This window comes from Pelobates fuscus, chromosome 2, assembly GCF_036172605.1.
Source record: "Pelobates fuscus isolate aPelFus1 chromosome 2, aPelFus1.pri, whole genome shotgun sequence".
Taxonomy (NCBI): Eukaryota; Metazoa; Chordata; class Amphibia; order Anura; family Pelobatidae; genus Pelobates; species Pelobates fuscus.
Window position 1 is genome coordinate 320,183,678 of NC_086318.1, and position 20,950 is coordinate 320,204,627.

General features: G+C 39.2%; 1 protein-coding gene across 1 annotated transcript in view; it reads right to left on the bottom strand.

Moving 5' to 3' along the window:
- CRYBG1 (crystallin beta-gamma domain containing 1) overlaps window positions 1-20,950 on the bottom strand; it is a 264,471-nt gene that overhangs the window by 165,023 nt on the left and 78,498 nt on the right. The window contains exon 2 of the mRNA XM_063443543.1: window positions 2,732-2,864. Coding sequence (XP_063299613.1) covers window positions 2,732-2,864 — 133 coding nt within the window. The remainder of the gene's footprint in view (window positions 1-2,731; window positions 2,865-20,950) is intronic.

Here is a 20,950-nt window from a genome sequence, read left to right on the forward strand (position 1 = left end):
CTGGCATTTGCGCTATATGTCTGTCCAACCATAATTCACCCCCCATTATTATATATCATTTTATTCAGGGGAAACGGGGCTTTCGTTTAACATCAAATATTTAGGTATGGAACATAATTTAATATGAAAAAAATATTTAAAAAATGGGAGAAAATAAGAATTTTTTAAATTTTTTTAGTTCTACGTGACATTCTAACTGTGAATGTCATAATACTGTTTGCTTTTACTGCAATACAATACACATATTTGTATTCAGCGATGTCTCGCGTGTAAAACAGTACCCCCTATGTACAGGTTTTATGGTGTTTTGGGAAGTTACAAGGTCAAATATAGCGTGTTACATATTTCAGTTTTTTTACATTGAAATTCGCCAGATTGATTACTTTGCCTTTGAGACCATATGGTAGCCCAGAAATAAGTATTACCCCCATGATGGCATACCATTTGCAAAAGTAGACAACCTAAGGTATTGCAAATTGAGTATGTCCAGTCTTTTTTAGTAGCCACTTGGTCACAAACACTGGCCAAAGTTAGTGTTAATATTTGAAAATGCAAAAAACTAATTTGAACGCAAATTTTGGCCAGTGTTTGTGACTAAGTGGCTACTAAAAAAAACTGAACATACCCTATTTGCAATACCCTGGGTTGTCTACTATTGCAAATGGTATGCCATCATGGGGATAATTTTCATTCCTGGGCTACCATACGGTCTCAAAGGCAACCTGGCGAATTTTAATGTGAAAAAACTGAAACGCAAACCTTATATTTGACTCTGTAACTTTTGAAAACACCATAAAACCTGTACATGAGGGGTACTGTTATACTCAGGAGACTTCGCTGAACACAAATATTAGTGTTTCAAAACAGTAAAACGTATCACAACAATTATATCGTCAGTGTAAGTGCCATTTGTGTGTGAAAAATGCAAAAAATGTCACTGTCACTGACGATATCGTCGTTGTAATATATTTTACTGTTTTGAAACACTAATATTTGTGTTCAGCGAAGTCTTCCGAGTAAAACAGTACCCCCCATGTACAGGTTTCATGGTGTCTTGGAAAGTTACAGAGTTAAATATAGTGCTAGACAATGTAATTCCCTGAACTTTTGGCCTGGGTTGGCAGGCAGGTCCTGCAAATTGTAATTAATAAAATGACCTAATTATGTAAAATTATTACATAAATATATGCGTAGAATTATTATATATATATGTGTGTATATATATATATATATGTGTGTATATATATATGTATATAATTTTTTTTAATTATTTTTATTTATATATAGGTATATACATAGTGATATATACGTATATACTTATGTATATAGATATATATATTATTTCGTTCTACATGTATTTTGATATCAATATATATATATTAATTTTAAAATACAGTTAGAACGAAATTACGCATGTTTATATATTTTTTATCTATTTTTTTTTATTATTTTTTTATTATTTTTTTATTTATTTTTTTAACGTATTTATATATTTATTTATTTTTTATTATATATAAATATATATATAATGAAAATTATATATATATTTAATCAATATCATTGTACGTGTATTTTGATATTAATATATATATATATAATTATGTATATATTAATATTAAAATACACGTAGACAGTGTATGCATATTTATGTGTATGTGTGTATATGTGTGTATATATATACTTAGATCATATATATAATAAATATATATATGATCTAAGTATATATAATTTATTTTTACACTGTTTTAACATTTTTTATTTTTTTTTCAGACAGCAGGGGGAGTACCTGTCATTACAGGCACTCCCCCTGCTGGCAATGCCTTGGACGGCTATGCCGTCCATGTGATCGCGGGGTCCTCGCGATCACATGGCCCTGGGCGGCTGAAGAGGACGCAGGGGGACTCCCTGGGCTCCCAGGTAAGTCCCCCATACCGCGATCGCCGGCGTGGGATCGCCGGCGACCGGGTAAGTACATAAGATCGCAGGACGTACTATGCCGTCCTGCGGCTTTTAGAGCCACCAAAATAAGGACGGCATAGTACGTCCTGCGGTCTTAAGGGGTTAATAGCACTACTATTAATGTGAGAATGTAAGCTAGAATGTAAGCTCATTGAGCAAGGCCCTCCACTTCTCTGTTCCTGTACGTCCAGTTGTCTGGTTACAATTACATGTCTGTTAGTCCACCCATTGTACAGAGCTACGGAATGTGATGGCGCTATATAAATAATAAAATAATAATTGCATATATTTACTACGTGTTGTTCATATACAGGAGACTACTTATTCTCTTCTGACCTAATTGGACTGCAGGAATCTCTTTCAACTTGGTAATTGCAAGGTGTTTGCCAGTGCTGACATCATTTTTTGTTTGGGGTGTGAGTATTGGTGTTAGGTGGAGTCCCATAGTATATTCTATGTGTATTTTTTTACTAGTAATTTATCTACTTAGAAGAGGTTGTTAGTTTTTCCTAAAACATTAAAAAATTAAAATGTATCTTCAGTTTTTATTAGCTTTTTAATAATGACATTCCCTATGCATACTTCTTGAACAGAATGCAAACACTAAGAAAATACTTTTATGGCTCATTTGTATATAATAAATATTTCTAAAAAAAAAAAAAAAAAAAGACAAGTAAAGAAGTGTATATATGAATGTATCTGAAATTGCACAGATACTGTAAGTAATGATGTGAAGGGGTCAAAAAAAGATCTGCATTAATTGAACGCTTACCTTGTCCACGTGTTCATCTAAAATGAGATTTGGTTCATTATCTTTTATAGGAGTTACTTCAAGTTCTGGTTGTGAAGTTACCATCACAGAATATGGCCGCACGTCTTGATCACCATCTGGAATTTCGAAGGGTCTAGAAACAACAACAACAAAAATAAGTACAGAAAGACATTTAAATGTGGGCGCAGAGAATCTGTTTATTGCCTTTTCACATGTAACCCTTTCTAATAAGTTATGCAATCTCTACTTACCTGAAGGGGCCACTGTATTGTTTGGAATACATATCACTGCATTCCTAACAATACATTTTTGAAGTCCACCCCTAAATGTTCATTACAAAAAAAAAAGAATATATTAGTTGCCGTCTGAGCAGTCCCCTTCCGTGCTGCTGCATAGAGGAGCATTGGGGACAGTAGGCACATGCACGGCGCTTTGTGCGATGTGCCTATGATTCTACCATAGAGAATAAGTGAATACAATGCTTCTCTATTGCAGAGCATTTGCGTGTGACTTCACGGTATGTTTGGATATGAGCAGAAGGAAGTAACAGACCTGGATCTTATACCCAGAGAGCTGGGAGACGTGGCTTGACTTCCAAGGTTTGTAATTATTAACATATAACATTTTGGGGGTTAGGACAAGGGGAGTAGGACTGAAGGCACTATAAGAACTTAAATAAGGTGAAGTTTTTATAGTGCCTACAGTGTTCATTTAAACGGAAACACCAGAACTTCTAGAGGTTAATATAGTAGTTCTGTGGTAAACAGTTTCTGCAGTGTAAGTATTTACTTTTTTGAGAAAGGACAGTGTTTACATTGCTGCCTAACACCACCTCTGGCTTCATGGTGCGATCCTGCAATCTTTGCAGACCCAATGGTCAGCATCTCAACTCTATGCATGGAGGCCCAAACCATTCCATATAGAGAGGTACTGAGTTGATGCATCTCTATGAGGAGATGCTGATTGGCTCTTAGTGGAGATTGCAATGCATGCATACTAGGCCTACAATGCTTTCTTATAGGTAAGCATTGGATCATCAGTACTGATGATCTTGGCCAGCAGAGTAGTGTATAACTATTTTAATATTTTGAGAGGGACGATTAATCTAAATCGCCCCATTTTTGTATTCCTAATGCTAGAGTGTTACTTTTAAATACGCAAAAGAGTGCGTTGCAACCAGAGGGGATATGCTGCAAACCCATGAAGCTGAAATGCTTAGGGGTCTGGAGTTTCCCTCTAAGCATGTAAGTATGTATGTGTAAATTCACATGCATGATCAATAAGTTCACACTGAAATTAACGTAAATAGTTCACGTGTGTGTCCTGCACCTTCATTTCACACATCAACTACCTTCATTTCACACACCAACTACTATCAACTACCATAGTGCCCCTGCTCCCCATCTACCCCAGTGCCCCTGCTCCCCATCTACCCCAGTGCCCCTGCTCCCCATCTACCCCAGTGCCCCTGCTCCCCAGCTACCACAGTGCCCCTGCTCCCCAGCTACCATAGTGCCCCTGCTCCCTATCTACACCTACAACCCCATCTACCCCAGTGCCCCTGCTCACCTATCTACCCCACAGACCCTACTCCCTGTCTATCATAGTGCCCCTGCTCCTTATCTACCCAGTGCCCCTGCTCCTTATTAACCCTAGGGCCCCTACTATCTCATCAACCCCAGTGCTCCTGCTCGCCTATCTACCTCAGTGCCCCTGCTCCCTGTCTACCATAGTGCCCCTGCTCCTTATCTACCCCAGTGCCCCTGCTCAGCAATCTACCCCAGTGCCCCTACTCCCTGTCTATCATAGTGCCCCTGCTCCTTATCTACCCAGTGCCCCTGCTCCTTATTAACCCTAGGGCCCCTACTATCTCATCAACCCCACTGCTCCTGCTCGCCTATCTACCTCAGTGCCCCTGCTCCCTGTCTACCATAGTGCCCATGCTCCTTATCTGCCCCAGTGCCCCTGCTTCCCATCCAGCATAGTGCCCCTGCTCCCCATCTACCCCAGATTCCTACCCCACATATTTACACACACACACACTGCTTCCACTACACAAACACACACGCACACTGCATCCACTACACAAACACACACTGCATCCACAACACAAACACACACACTGCATTCACTAATCAAATACTCTCCCTGTATCCACTACACACACATGTATTCTTGAAAACATACAAAAATTCTGACTGGCATGTATATTTTGTGCATTTACCTTAAAAAAAAAGATTTGCAAAAAAAATAAAAATAATAAACATGTTCAGTTAACAGTAGATTGGTGTAGAAATACATATTTTTTTTTTTTACAGAGTATCGGTAAGTTATCGGCTATCGGCCTGAAAGTTCACAGATTGTCGGTATCAGCTCTAAAAAAATCAAGATTGATCAATCCCTAACTCAAAGATCAGGTTGCGGCAGCACCGTGGGTGATTTGTCAAAAGAGAGTTATTCATCTTATTTTGTTCTAATTCAATTTTTACATTTTTTACATGGAGGGAGTATAAATGGCAATGGGCATAAATACCCATTCTGTAGCTTTATCAGTACAGATATTTATATACCCAACGCTACAGTGTTCCTTTAAATTGCAACAAATGTGTTTACAAATCAGCCTATGTAAATACGATGCACTGTTTTGTTTTTTTTAAATTGCATTTTAGATGAATACATTGTTATTATAACCTCTCTTAAAATTTCTTAGAACAACCCTGTCCCCTGGCCACACCCCCACTACCTCTTTGTCCATTTGAAATGTTGGGAGGTTTGCTGCAATGGTCCTTTTAAGAATGTTCTGTCTATACAGTTGGTTTTAATTAGTGCAACACATTTACATGTAGAAAGCATTTTAGAGAAAAACTTTACTTCCTGGGTCTAACCCATGCTAGCAGGTTCCTGCGCAACAGATTTTTGATAAATTTATGATCAGTCAGAACTACAACAAATGTTCCCCAATGATGCATTGAACAGTCACAGCAGCATTTCCCAAACTGTGTCCCCTGGGGCGCCGCTACTGGCACACAGGGGTGCCGTGAAATAGGATTATAGCACCGGGAAACATTTCTGCTGTACAGGGGCACCGCGGCCCTTTAAGACCGCGACCAGGCCCCTGTAGTGTGGGCCAACTGGGGAAGTGACATCCTGTCATTTCCTCCCAGCTTTGTGCAGGGAGACAGTGCAGGGGGGAGAACAGGAAGCCGCAGTGGCAGCATGAGGTGAGGGGAGCAGGAAGAGCTGATCCAGACCCCTCACTCCCACCAGCCAGCAGCAGGAACAGGACTACAATTAAGCCACCCTCGTGGACACACAAAGTAAGATAACAGGAGGGTGGCTGCAGATATTAAAAATATTACTTATATGTGTGTATATGTGTCAGATTGTGTGTGTGTGTGTGTGTGTGTGTGTGTGTATATATATATATATACACACACACACACACACACACAGGGAGTGCAGAATTATTAGGCAAATGAGTATTTTGACCACATCATCCTCTTTATGCATGTTGTCTTACTCCAAGCTGTATAGGCTCGAAAGCCTACTACCAATTAACCCCTTAAGGACCAAACTTCTGGAATAAAAGGGAATCATGACGTGTCACACACGTCATGTGTCCTTAAGGGGTTAAGCATATTAGGTGATGTGCATCTCTGTAATGAGAAGGGGTGTGGTCTAATGACATCAACACCCTATATCAGGTGTGCATAATTATTAGGCAACTTCCTTTCCTTTGGCAAAATGGGTCAAAAGAAGGACTTGACAGGCTCAGAAAAGTCAAAAATAGTGAGATATATTGCAGAGGGATGCAGCACTCTTAAAATTGCAAAGCTTCTAAAGCGTGATCATCGAACAATCAAGCGTTTCATTCAAAATAGTCAACAGGGTCGCAAGAAGCGTGTGGAGAAACCAAGGCGCAAAATAACTGCCCATGAACGGAGAAAAGTCAAGCGTGCAGCTGCCAAGATGCCACTTGCCACCAGTTTGGCCATATTTCAGAGCTGCAACATCACTGGGGTGCCCAAAAGCACAAGGTGTGCAATACTCAGAGACATGGCCAAGGTAAGAAAGGCTGAAAGACGACCACCACTGAGCAAGACACACAAGCTGAAACGTCAAGACTGGGCCAAGAAATATCTCAAGACTGATTTTTCTAAGGTTTTATGGACTGATGAAATGAGAGTGAGTCTTGATGGGCCAGATGGATGGGCCTGTGGCTGGATTGGTAAAGGGCAGAGAGCTCCAGTCCGACTCAGACGCCAGCAAGGTGGAGGTGGAGTACTGGTTTGGGCTGGTATCATCAAAGATGAGCTTGTGGGGCCTTTTCGGGTTGAGGATGGAGTCAAGCTCAACTCCCAGTCCTACTGCCAGTTTCTGGAAGACACCTTCTTCAAGCAGTGGTACAGGAAGAAGTCTGCATCCTTCAAGAAAAACATGATTTTCATGCAGGACAATGCTCCATCACACGCGTCCAAGTACTCCACAGCGTGGCTGGCAAGAAAGGGTATAAAAGAAGAAAATCTAATGACATGGCCTCCTTGTTCACCTGATCTGAACCCCATTGAGAACCTGTGGTCCATCATCAAATGTGAGATTTACAAGGAGGGAAAACAGTACACCTCTCTGAACAGTGTCTGGGAGGCTGTGGTTGCTGCTGCACGCAATGTTGATGATGAACAGATCAAAACACTGACAGAATCCATGGATGGCAGGCTTTTGAGTGTCCTTGCAAAGAAAGGTGGCTATATTGGTCACTGATTTGTTTTTGTTATGTTTTTGAATGTCAGAAATGTATATTTGTGAATGTTGAGATGTTATATTGGTTTCACTGGTAAAAATAAATAATTGAAATGGGTATATATTTGTTTTTTGTTAAGTTGCCTAATAATTATGCACAGTAATAGTCACCTGCACACACAGATATCCCCCTAAAATAGCTACAACTAAAAACAAACTAAAAACTACTTCCAAAAATATTCAGCTTTGATATTAATGAGTTTTTTGGGTTCATTGAGAACATGGTTGTTGTTCAATAATAAAATTAATCCTCAAAAATACAACTTGCTTAATAATTCTGCACTCCCTGTATATATATGTGTCAGTGTGTGGCATCAGTGTGTCAGGGTGTGTGTTTTTAAGACAGTGAGTGTGGTGTGTGCACATGTCAGTGTTTGTGTGTGTGTTAGGGTGCGTGTATCTGTGTGTCAGAGTGTGTGTTTGTGTGTGTATATGTTGATGTATGCCTGTGTTAAGCTGTGTATGTGTCAGTGTGTGTGTGTGTGTGTTGTGTCTATATGAATTTGTATGTATGTGTCGGTGTATTTATATGTATCTGTGTGTTAATGTGCATGTATATCTGTGTAAGTATGTATGTATGTATGTATGTATGTAGTAGGTTATGTGCATACATCCAAGTAATCAAACACCAGCACAACATACAAATACACTCTTGCAATCGAACAAAAATATTGTGTTTTATAAAACAATATTCATATTTTACACTTTGACCACTAGGTGGCAGATGAAGCACACACAGTGTGTTCATGCACTATGAGACTTTTCCTACAGGTATACAGCTGAAATTTAAAAAAAAAAAAAAAAAAAATCCTTATGTACACAAATTCCCTTTCAATCTTGCAGACAGTTCCCACACAAACCCATTTCTCAGCTAGGGCTGAGCTCCAGGACATTATTTGATTCAACATGCAAATAATGGGAAAGTATACACCTGATGAATGTGCTTATAGGCAGACTAGTTACTGTAACACAGTCACAGTACATCGCCTAGGGTCAGGTTTAATATAGTGGAAAACGATTTAGAAAATGATAACATATCATTCAAATTCCACGACCCATTTTCACCAAAGGCATACATAAATATTTGTTGCAAAAATTTGCTTTAAACTTTATCTTAGTCAACGAAAACATTTAATAATAAAAAAAGTCAACATATCTACTGTACTACATGTGTGTTGTCAATCACATTCCAATTGCTCTGTTGAAGTACCTCAGGGACATTCAATAAAATGAGAATTCAAGGTGTATTCAGAGTGAATTTAAAATGTATGGTCAAAATAGCCAAACTGGAAAACATCTCTCAATCAGCTAAGTTTTCAGTTCATTTTTTTTTTTTTTTTTTTTTACCGATGCAGGGAGACTGCCTGTCAAAAAAATAAAATAAATATGTTAATAAGTAAAAAAAAATAAAAAAAAAATATATATATATATATATAGATACATTATATCTATATATAATATGTATATATATCATATATAATGTCATACTAAGTGTATTGTTATATTAAAGGGACACTATAGTCACCCAGACCACTTCAGCTCAATGAAGTGGTCTGGGTGCCAGGTCCCTCAGGTTTTAACCCTTCAGATGCAAACATAGCAGTTTCAGCTCAAAATTAGAAATTATCTTGGAATTTTCAACAATGGACACTCATGGTGCCAGGAGCTTCCTGGGACCCTCCCACTGTAAGTACTCAATTTGTTTGCAAATGGTTGTATAATTCTCCTGGGGTCTTGAGGTCATTGGTAACCTTTTCCTCTGGAGCCCAGAAGCACCATGAAGAAACTTCCGTTAGCTCCCCTGCAGTGCCGGACTATCTCAATGGCTAAGTGCATTAGTTAAGGGCTACCGACCAATTATCTAAGTGCTGCCACAGCTTCAGGGCTGCCGAGGAGCAGGAGACCTGTACCTGACAGTCCAAGGTAAGTTCTCAAACGGTTTGGCTGCTTACACTGGAAGAGTGCCAGGGCACTCCTGGTACCATAACCACTATTGTACAACCACATTCATTCCTAAATATTGGGGCAGGACATTTTCACATTACTATCATTCCACAAAATACTCTCCAGATGTATTATGACCTTATTATTATTATTATTATTATGACATTATCAATACATAATAATCAGAGTAACATACACCCGTTCCAAATTTATTATGCAAATTATATTTTTCTCATTTACCTAAATAATTGATGTAAAAATCAGTCAGCATAATTCTCATGTTATCAACTATTAAGAGTACAATTCAAATGTTATTGAACAAACCTTCTAATGATTACGGTATTTTTTTTTTATACATAAAAAACTTAATGTTCCAAATTATTACGCACAGTAAGTTTCAAAACACTTTATAGATTGTAAAGAACTGAAAATTGTCATTTGTTGTGTCTGCAGCATATTTACTGAAATCAAAAGCTAGTTCGATCTTATAACAACATTTTAACTTTTTAAACATTTTAACAGGTCACGTTAAATTTTAACATAGGACCCCTTATTTGATAGCAGCTTCACAAGTCTTGCATCCATTGAACTTGTGAGTTTTTGGACAGTTTCTGCTTGAATTTGTTTGCAAGATGTCAGAATAGCCTCCCAGAGCTGCTGTTTGGATGTAAACTACCTCCCACCTTCATAGATCTTTTGCTTGAGGATGCTCCAAAGGTTCTCAATAGGATTGAGGTCAGAGGAGGATGGGGCCACACCATGACTTTCTCTCCTTTTATCCCCATAGCAGCCATTGATGCAGAGGTATTCTTTGCAATATGAGATGGTGCATTGTCATGCATGAAGATGATTTTATTATGGAAAGCATAGTTCTTCCTTCTGTACCAGGGAAGAATGTGGCCAGTCAGAAACTCCACATACTTTGCAGAGGTCATCTTTACACCTTTGGGCACCCTAAAGGGTCCGACCAGCTCTCTTCCCATGATTCCGTCCCAAAACATGACTCCACCACCGCCTTGCTGACGTCGCAGCCTTGTTGGAACAGGGTGGCCGTCCACCAACCATCCACTACTCCATCCATCTGGACCATCCAGGGTTGCACGGCACTCATCAGTGAACAAGACTGTTTGAAAATTACTCTTCATGTATTTTTCTGCCCAATGCAGCCGTTTCTGCTCGTGAACATTGGTTAGTGGTGGCCGAAAGAAGGTTTATGCACAATTGCAAGAGTCTGGGGGACTCTACACCTTGATGTCCGTTGGACTCCAGAGGCACCAGCAGCTTCAAATATCAGTTTGCTGCTATGTATTGGTATTTTAGCAGCTGCTCTCTTGATCAGATGCATGGATCTGGCAGAAATCTTCCTCAATGTGCCTTTATCTGCACAAACCCGTCTGTGCTCTGAATCAGCAACAAATCTCTTAATAATCACGCTTACGTTTTCGTGAAATATCTAATGTTTTCATACCTAAGGCATTGAACTATTTCACTCTTTTCGGCAGCAGAGAGATCCTTTTTCTTCCCCATATTGCATGAAAATGGTGCTCTGCTTAATAATGTGGAACACCCTCCTTTAGTAGTTTTTCCTTAAATTGGGCTCACCTGGCAATCTAATTATCACAGGTGTCCGAGATTGTTTTCAGTGATCAAAAGAGCCCTGAGACACAATGCCATCCATGAGTTAAACTGAAAAACAAAATATTTAATCTTTGTGACACTTAAATAGAATTTGCATAATAATTTGGAACAGGGTGTATGATCATAATTATGTGCCTTTCCAGCGTGTCTAGGTTTAATTATTTACTTCACAACCCATCATTCCCTAGGTGAAATAATTTTTAATCTACCTAAGCTGTGCTCATCACCTGGAAAAAAAATATTTATTTTTCTCCCATTCCCACAATTTCCGTTCAAAGATATTTTAGCATTCTCAACGAATCAGTGGTGACATCACTGTTTACTTATTGACTACGAGAAATGTTATGATCTAAACACTAGAGATTATTTTTTGACTTTTCTCTGGATCTGCCCTGCATTTCTCTATGACATCAAACTAATCGTTTTGATGGATTTGACAGTTCTAGGTTAAATTCAGAAAGAATTGCATTTATTTCATCGACAACATCAAGTACATGGCAAAATGGCAAAAACGCAAAGTCTTCAGAAGAGGCAGACTCATTAAACCTTATTTCTGAGGTAAAAAAAGCCATGCAATTCCTGAGTAAATCCATTTAAGTGAGACTAACCCTTTTCAAATTGAACATAAACTTTCCTTCACCCAAACAAGTTAATTCATGTGTCATAACCTTTAAGCTCTGACAACCTACATTCTGAAGTGAAAAAGAAAAATAGGTCTAACCATGTGGATTTCTTACATTTGCAGTGAAAGAACTTGCATATTACAGAAGCAGCGACACTGTGATTTTCACAGTGATTACACAGACACCAATGTATATAAATGGATCTTTATATAAGAAAAAGAGGTAATATCTTAAAAACTAATTACCGTATGTGCAATTTATGAGGGTAGACATAATAACTGAAACCGCTAACCCATTTCTACGGACGACCTAAGGCCCTAAAAAGAAGTAAGGCCACCCTTTTTCATTCAGAACAGCCCAATCCTTCCTGGAATATTGTCACTACAAGATGTGAACAGTGTGTATTGGACAATAACCATTCAAAGCAATATATTACATGCTTCAATGTAAAATTTTAGTCTTTACTTACAGATCATTTTATTAACAATGTCCTCATTCATCCTATCCTCACTAATAAATAAATCATTATTATTTATAACGTGCCAACAAATTCCGTAGCGCTGTACAATGGGTGGACTAAAAGACACGTAATTGTAACCAGACAAGTTGGACGCACAGGAACAGAGGGGTTGCGGGTCCTGCTCAGTGAGCTTACATGCTAGAGGGAGTGGGGTATAGTGACACAGAACGTAAGGGTAGGGTAAAAAAAAAACTAGGTTGCTAAAAAAATAATTAATTGAGGGCTTAGTGAGTGTATTTTTTTTTTTTTTAAATGACAGTTCTTGGAGAGCGATACGGGTGCGGGAGGGAAAGCTGTTAACAGTTTAGGTGATACGCTTTCCTGAAGAAGTGAGTTTGGGGTGAAAGTCTAACGGAGAAGAGAATGGCATTCCACAGGAACAGTGCAGCCCTAGAGAGGTCTTGAAGGTGAGTATCAGAGGTAGGAGTACAGACTGATGATAAATGTAGGTCTTCGGCAGAGTGTAGGGGCCCAGAGGGGACATACTTGTATATTAGGGAGGATAGATAGATTGGGATAGGAACTTGTAAGCAATTGCACCCTTTTTTTTTTTTACGGGGAGCCTATGTAGGCACTGACAGAGGGGGAGGAGTGAGAGGTATGGGTGGACAAGAAGCTGAGCCTCATCGCCGCATTCATTATACACTGTAAAGGGGCAAGTTGGAAACACATAAGACCACTACGAAGCAGATTGCAGTAGTCAAGGCAAGAGAGGACAATGACATGGACTAGCCATGTTGAAATGAAAGTGGGAGGACATGAGGGGTGATAAAGAAGTTGGAGTCATAGAGAATACCTAGGCAAATAAGTCCCAACAAGGCCCCCTCGCTCTGCCAAAGACTTGCGTATGCCCTATTTTTAGGTTCCCACCTCTGACTCTCACCTTAAAGAATTCCCTAGCGCTCCATCCCTTAAAAAAATAAAACAAATTTCACACTTCTTCAAAAGAGCACATCAATGAAACTGCTAACATCCATCTTTCCTTATGCCTCCCCATACCTGACTTGTATTGCTTTCCCTCCTTCGACTGTGTTACCTAAAAATAAACTCTTCTAGCAACTAACGTTTCCTAACATGAAATAGACCTTAGCTTTCCCTCACTTTCCTTAGAATATAATCTTGTCTGAGCAGGGCTTTCAGCAACTTCTGTTTCTGTACGTCTAACACGTCTTGTTGCAAATTCTTGTTTGTTAGTCCACCTGTTGTATAATGTCGGCTTTATCAATAATATTAATAATCTACAGAAAATACTAAAAAAAAGTGATATAGACATTAAGATGTACACATCAAGCCGAATATTCAATATAATATATATGGATTTAATGGATATGTATGTGAACAGGTTGTTGATCAAAGGATAAATCTGATTGCCATTATGGAGCCAATGATTATTTTTTTCCCTTTTTGTAACATAATTGAACATGGATACAATTGGTTTGTGTTTTTCTTTCCTTTGGATCAACAGCATAGATGGGTTTTAAAGGAGCACTAAAAGGTCAGGAACACAAACATGTATTCCTGACCCTATAGGGTTAAAACCACCAACTAGCCCCCCTGAGCCCCTCATGCCTCCCTAAAACTAGTAAAATCTTACTTGTATTCAATCCTGAAGCTGCTGGCTTTGTCACTGTTTCCTTTAGACCTGCCCACTGCCTGCTGACATCAGCAGAAGTGGTAGCCTGATCCAATCACAGTGCTTCCCCATAGGATTGGCTGAGATTGACAAAGAGGCAGATCAGGGGCAGAGCCAGCATGATTCAAACACAGCCCTGGCCAATCAGCATCTCCTCATAGAGATTAATTGAATCAATGAATCTCTATGAGGAAAGTTAAGTGTCTGCATGCAGAGGGAGGAGACACTAAATGTTTGGATGCATTTTAGGCAGCCATGACCCAGGAAGGATCTCTAACAGCTATCTGAGGAGTGGCCAGTGAAGTTATCACTAGGCTGTAATGTAAACACTGCATTTTCCCTGAAAAGACCGTGTTTACAGCAAAAAGCCTGAAGGTAATGATTCTACTCACCAGAACAAATTCAATAAGCTGTACACTACCCTTACATATAGTGTCCCTTTAAACATTGAACACACTGGACTTGAGTCTTTCTTCAATCTAGATTATTACGTAACTTTGTAGCTATACCTTCTATTTATTTGTCTCCTTGAGGGTATTTTGTTAATCCTGGCCTTTCTAAGTATAAGAAATAAGCAGTTTTTGCTTTCTTCCCTTCTTATTCTTATAATTTGGGATCTCCCGAGAATCTCATGTTAAGTATGTGAAGGATCCTTGTCCTTTACATGCTTTGAAAACCAATGCTTAGCTGTGTACAGACCCACCAAAAAACCATCACAGCTTTATCTTCTACGTTTAATATATTCAATAACAAATGTCGCACATTTATGTAAAAACCGGGTAAAAGATCTTGAACGTGAACAGGGCATGCAGTTATTAAAGGAAATATGGATGCAGCTAATTAGTATGTGACTGCAAGATTTAAAATGTCTTATCGTAACCATTTTTAAAAGGCATTCAGTACCAGAAAACACTGACTTGTTTTACTCTCCTGTGTTATTAAAATGTTTACAATACTTTATCTGGTAATATCCACAGAGAGAGTTTTTCTAGTTTAGGGCAATCGAGGAGGCTGGTATAAGTTAGACCATAGCTACTGCTGTGGGATAACGTACGTTAAGGTAACTTAATTGAAAAGTGTACTTTGCAATGGGTGTAGACACACTGCACAGGAATTGAATAACAGTGGTTATCACTGTTTACATTCATTTTATATGGATACTTTTTGTTGGCAACTATGGATTAATACAAAGCTAATTACACTAAAAAAACTGTAACTAATGTTTAAGTGTTAATTAAGTCAAGCTGTAAAATGTTGCAATAAGTGATGTTTTCAGTTTCTTATGAATAGTAGGAAGACTGATATAGGATGTGTGTTCCCAGAGGTGTTTTGGCTGTTCTTTTTGGTTATTTTTGTGTGGAAGAAAGCTACATTTATTAAAGGAACACCATAATGTAATAAATACAAATCTGGGGGGCGGGGCCTGATGGCCATGCTGAGTGGACACAGATAGCAAGGGCTCCGTAGTCACTGGCAATATTGCCATATTTAACCCTATCAAGCTCGCAGATTATATTGAGCCTTGGTGCCCTCACCACACCACATCTGTTCCTGAGCACCTACCTTCTTCAAGCCCAAAACACTTTCAAGCTTCCTATTGCGGATGCCTGGCCGGCCTGGTGTAAGAAACGGACAATCTACTGCCTGCTGTAAGTGCGTAGGTGTGCCCTCTTCCCCCCACCCCCATTGGACCGGTGCGGGTTATCCCGGTCCCCCACTGCAGAGGCCATTCCATCAGCCCCAGGAATCCAGCAGCCTGAGAGGCCTGTACAGCCAGCCCACACTGGTCAATTAAGATGGCTGACATCCGACATGATCTTGAGTCAGAGAGGAGTGGGAGGCCTTCAAGGACTCCTGTGGAAAGCATGCAGGTGTTATTTTGAGCAACACTTGAGCAGAGGAAAATGAGGTGTTCCCCTTCCCGCCCGTCCGGAACCTGGTAAATAGCAGCGACAAAGGCAACCAGACACGCATCCACGAGAACGGCGTGCAGATGCATGCCCTCCCCCCAACAGCAGCAACCAACACCCAGCAACCTTCATACTGCTAATCATATTGGCAAGAAGGTGCAGAGAGTGGATTATCAAGAAACACCTACCCAACATCAGAAGCTGGCAACAAACCGAGCCTGGTCCTGTCAGGGAGATCCTCGATTACAACATCGACTCCATGCTCCACTTACCTACTCCTTATACACCATTCCTTGGGGGTAGGCAGAGATGGCCTTCGCTGCAGCAGTCTTTAATAAAGTGTCCTTTATATATCCCACTTTATTTCTTGTTTTGGGCCTTTGTGGGGGTCTTTTCTCGCAGTATAATCTATTATTGTTCTTGGCACATGATTATACCTACTTTTGCAGTATCACTACTCTTTAAAGGATCACTATCGGGTCAGAAACACAAACATGTATTCCTGCCCTCATAGTAATAAACCCACCATATAGGTGGCTTGCCCCCCGCCCCCTCACCCTCCCTATAAAAGTTTAAAACTCACCTTATTTCACTGGCACTGGGTCCGCCCCCTTTGTGTCATCATCAAAAGGGCAGATTCTTACCAATCCAATGCTTTCCAATAGGGAAAGCATTGTATTGGCTAAAATCGGCACAGGGGTGGGGCCAAATGCAGTTTTGGCCAATCAGGACCTCCTCATTATTATTATTATTTTATTATTTATATAGCGCCAACAAATTCCGTAGCGCTGTACAATGGGATAGAATCAATGCATCTCTATGAGGAAAATTCAGCGTCCCCATGCAGAGCGTGGGTATGCTGAACGGCAGGGCTGCCTACTGTGAAGCCCTGAGCTAGGAAGCCACCCAAGGGCCATCTAAGGAGTGGCCACTTGGAGGTGTCTCTAGGGGCAATGTAAACCGTGTTTACATGAAAATGCCTGAAGGAAGCTATTATACTCACCAGAAAAACTACATTAAGCTGTAGTTGTTCTGGTGACTATAGTGTCCCTTTAAATCTAGCCTTGTGTTGAAAAAAAGCTCAGCTAATCCATACCTGCAGAGATGTATTTTTCTATGTGGACTTATTCTTGCCTAAAGCATCACTGTACTATGCAGCACTGATTTTCCTATGTTCTTCTCTTTTTTCAAAAACTTGTGTGGAATATCAGTCATGCTCATGTTGTAATATTAGTTATTTCTCCTGTTACTAAGTATGTCATGATGAATGAAACTTTTTTTTACTGCTTGCACAACAAAAATAAAAAATTACAAGAAAAAAAAAGAAATACAAATCTCTATTGTCATAAAGCGGCACTGTCACCGTTTGGGGACTTTGCCGAATTCGCCGATAGGGGTCTGGTGGTCAGGGGCTAGGCAGGGGGGACAGGTAAGGTGAGTTTTACTTATCTGAGTCTGTCACTTGCCAGCGCCACCATCTTTCTCGGCATGGGAGCCAATGTCATTGCTGTACTTTTGTACAGCATTGAGGTCTACAGAGCACACAGACAATTATCTGCTGCCATCACTGTGAAGGTTGTGGGGATTGACACACAGACTCTCTGAAAATACAGGGCTGAAATAATAACCAGCCCAATTCATTATAAAAAAAAAATGAAGAAATGTATCTTGTAACAGTAGCTCACATATTTAAATTACATAATTTCCAATTGTAGACACCATCTATTTTGAGCTTTATTAAAGGGACACTATAGTCACCAAAACAACTTTAGCTTAATGAAGCAGTTTTTGTGTATAGATCATGCCTCTGAAGTTTCACTGCCATTTAGAAGTTAAATCACTTTGTTTCTGTTTATGCAGCCCTTGCCACACCTCTCCTGGCTATGATTGACAGAGCCTGCATGAAAAAAAACCTGGTTTCACTTTCAATCAGATGCAATTTACCTTAAACAGTTGTATCTCTTGCTCTGTAAATTGAACTTTAATCACATACACGAGGCTTTTGCAAGGTCTAGCAAGCTATTAACATAGCAGGGGATAAGAAAATCTAAATCATACAGAACTTGCAATAAAGAAAGGATACACTTTAGATGACTCTTTACAGGAAGGGTTTAGGAAGGCTGTGCAAGTCACATGCAGGGAGGTGTGACTAGGGTTTATAAACAAATTGATTAAACTCCTAAATGGCAGAGAATTGAGCAGTGAGGCTGCAGAGGCATGTTCTATACACCAAAACTGCTTCATTAAGCTAAAGTTGTTTTGGTGAATATAGTGTCCCTTTAACCCCTTAAGGACCAAACTTCTGGAATAAAAGGGAATCATGACATGTCACACATGGCATGTGTCCTTAAGGGGTTAAGGTTAATTTTTCCCCCAAAAGTTTGTGTTATTAATTTGTATTTTATAACTTTTACAATAATAATTACTAGTAGCACCTCTCTACCAGTGAGACTCAAAGCACTTTTCAGCACACGCTCTCGATTAACCGAATCGTCAGCTGAATAATGATAGATGCTATTATTACCCAATTGATGGTACTCTTTTATAAACCTCGGAAGGATGAAGGGCTGAGTTGACCATGCTAGGATTGGAACCTGTGACCTTGCGTCTTTGAACAAGCTCTGTTGTCAGGGAATTTACCAACTGAGCTATCTCATCAACATTTTGAGAGGATGGGAGCAAGGGAAGGTGAATTTTACTTAACTGATCCTGTCCCTCACGAGTGCCGCCATCTTGATCCAGTAGCCAATGTCAGTTTTCACGCAAGACCATGTGTGCAAGAACACTCGATCCTCCATAGACAGATCATTATCCCTACAGCTGTCACTGATGACGGCAGAGGTAAATGACAAGCTTGACAAAACATAGCTCTGCCATTTGTCAAGCCATGCCAAGTGGAGGAAAATACTGAAACAAAGTAGTCCATTCTTTGTCTTAGTATATCTTTTGACCACGTAAGAATTTCAGTGAAATTCTAATACAGTCAATGTGAGTATTTCATAAAGATTTGATATTTAGAAAAATACTCATGGCTATAAATAAATTTAGTTTTGCAAAGCAAGTGAGAGTAAAAAAGTAAATGATTTTGGTCAGGGCTATGCTTCTGCTTCACATGACCGAATTTTACACCTCTAGTGGCTGTCAGTATGATGGCCACTAGTGGGGAAGTTAATGCTCGGAAACTGCAGTGTTTTACATTGCAGGGTTAAGTGTACAGGGACAACGCATCCATTGAGATGGAGTGGTCTGCAGGACTACAGATTTCCTTTAAGATGGAGTAAACTGATGCTACTTGTTATGAGTCTCCCAACATGCTTCACCATCTTTGGACGTCTTCCCTTGCTTGTTGCAATCATTTTTGCATCATTTTCTTTTTTCTATAATTTCTTTTTTCTGGGTGGTGTATCTCATGCTTGTCATACCACACTAATAAAATGCAGAAGGAAACATTTGTACTATCGTCTCCTGCTGTAATGAAACACAGTTCTTACTATTGTCTTTTAAAGCATGCATCCATGTGTCATCTAATTATAGTTTGTAGGATCAATGTAGGATACAGCTATTATAAATATTCCATAATAAAACCAATGAGGTACTTATTAGCACAAAACTACAATCCATTTGTTGCAAAAACATATTTATATGCTGGTTGATTTACTGGCCTTGGATTAAATGGTTTAGATTTGGCTTGTAATGGGTGATTCTAGATGTTATTCAGAAACTACATTAGTAAATTGGCCACAGATAGGCTGATCGGCATAGTTAGTCACTGCTATATATCAAATGAAATTAAAGTAACTATGCAACAATTAATTATGAAAAATCGTAGAGGTGAAAATTACAATCAAAGGGAACCTCCAAGTACCAAAACCCTATATTGCACAGAGCATCACAATGGTATTAATACAGATATTTCTTGGACAAAAAAAAATGAAAATGACAACAAAAAATCAATCCTAAAATAAAAAAAACAACCAAAAAAAACAAACAACAAAGAGACCCCAAGAACCATTACTAATATTCAATATAAAACCAACCCTTCTGAGTCATTCTTCCTTGAGGGGTTGAAGCAACTAGTGGTATGCAAATAGATATTCACATGATATGCATCCACAGTATAAAGTCAGGTTTGTTTGTCTGTTTGTTTGTTTTGGGGGGAGGATTGGTTGGGTTACACTCCTTTTGCATTCCTTTGTTATTTGATTTACCATTGGTTCACTGATTTAAACAAAAATACGTCTTTTTTTGTCTTTGGTTTTTAAAATGTATTGTAGGAAATAATTCAACTGGCTCATGTTATAAAGCACTTGTAAATTCCGAATTGGAAGCATATTTGTATATCTGAGCTAGTTGTGAAATTTGCTGAGCTGAGACATGCTTGCACACGATTCCTTTAACGCAGCACAGAGCTTACCAGAAAAAACACACTTCAATTAGTTTCCAGTGAGATATGCTAAAATATTCAATATGCTTTCAAACATTGTGTGCCAGAGGCGTAAATTCTGCACTTACCCTGATTGAGCCTTATGTTAGAAAGAATATTAAAAAAAAAGGAGGGAAAAAAAAGTTTAGAAAATTAAAACCTAGGTCAAATCTATCTGTATATTAGGGATTAGTGTATCAATAGTAAAGCCCATAAGTATTAGGACAATGACAAAACCGTTCTTGTTTTGGCTTTGTTCACGTGCACAAAGTATTTGATATGAAAACAATGACTAAGAGGAAACAAAGTAGACAGTCAGCTTTAATCTTGGGGTATTTATATCCATAAACCGTGAACAGAATAAGACTTACAGCCCTTTTTATACATAGTCACTCTATCCCTCTTAGTCTGTTTTATTCTAAATCCAATGTGCTAGAGCCAAAACAACAACACTTGTGTCACAATCCAAACACTGACAAACTGCATTACATACAAACATACACATATGGGACCCAAGCTCACAAAGGTATCAAGTCCTCTAAAAGTCACATATTCCTAGTAGTAGCTGTCCCGCCCCTCCCCCTTGTGCCCTCAGAATTATATGAATTTGTTAAACATGCCTGCTATGAGGTGTTGCCCATGAGCCACTTGCCAACCAGTTCAATTTGCCCCAAATCACAGCCCATATTTGTCTCAGGATGGAAGGTATTAAATTTTGGCTGTGGAGA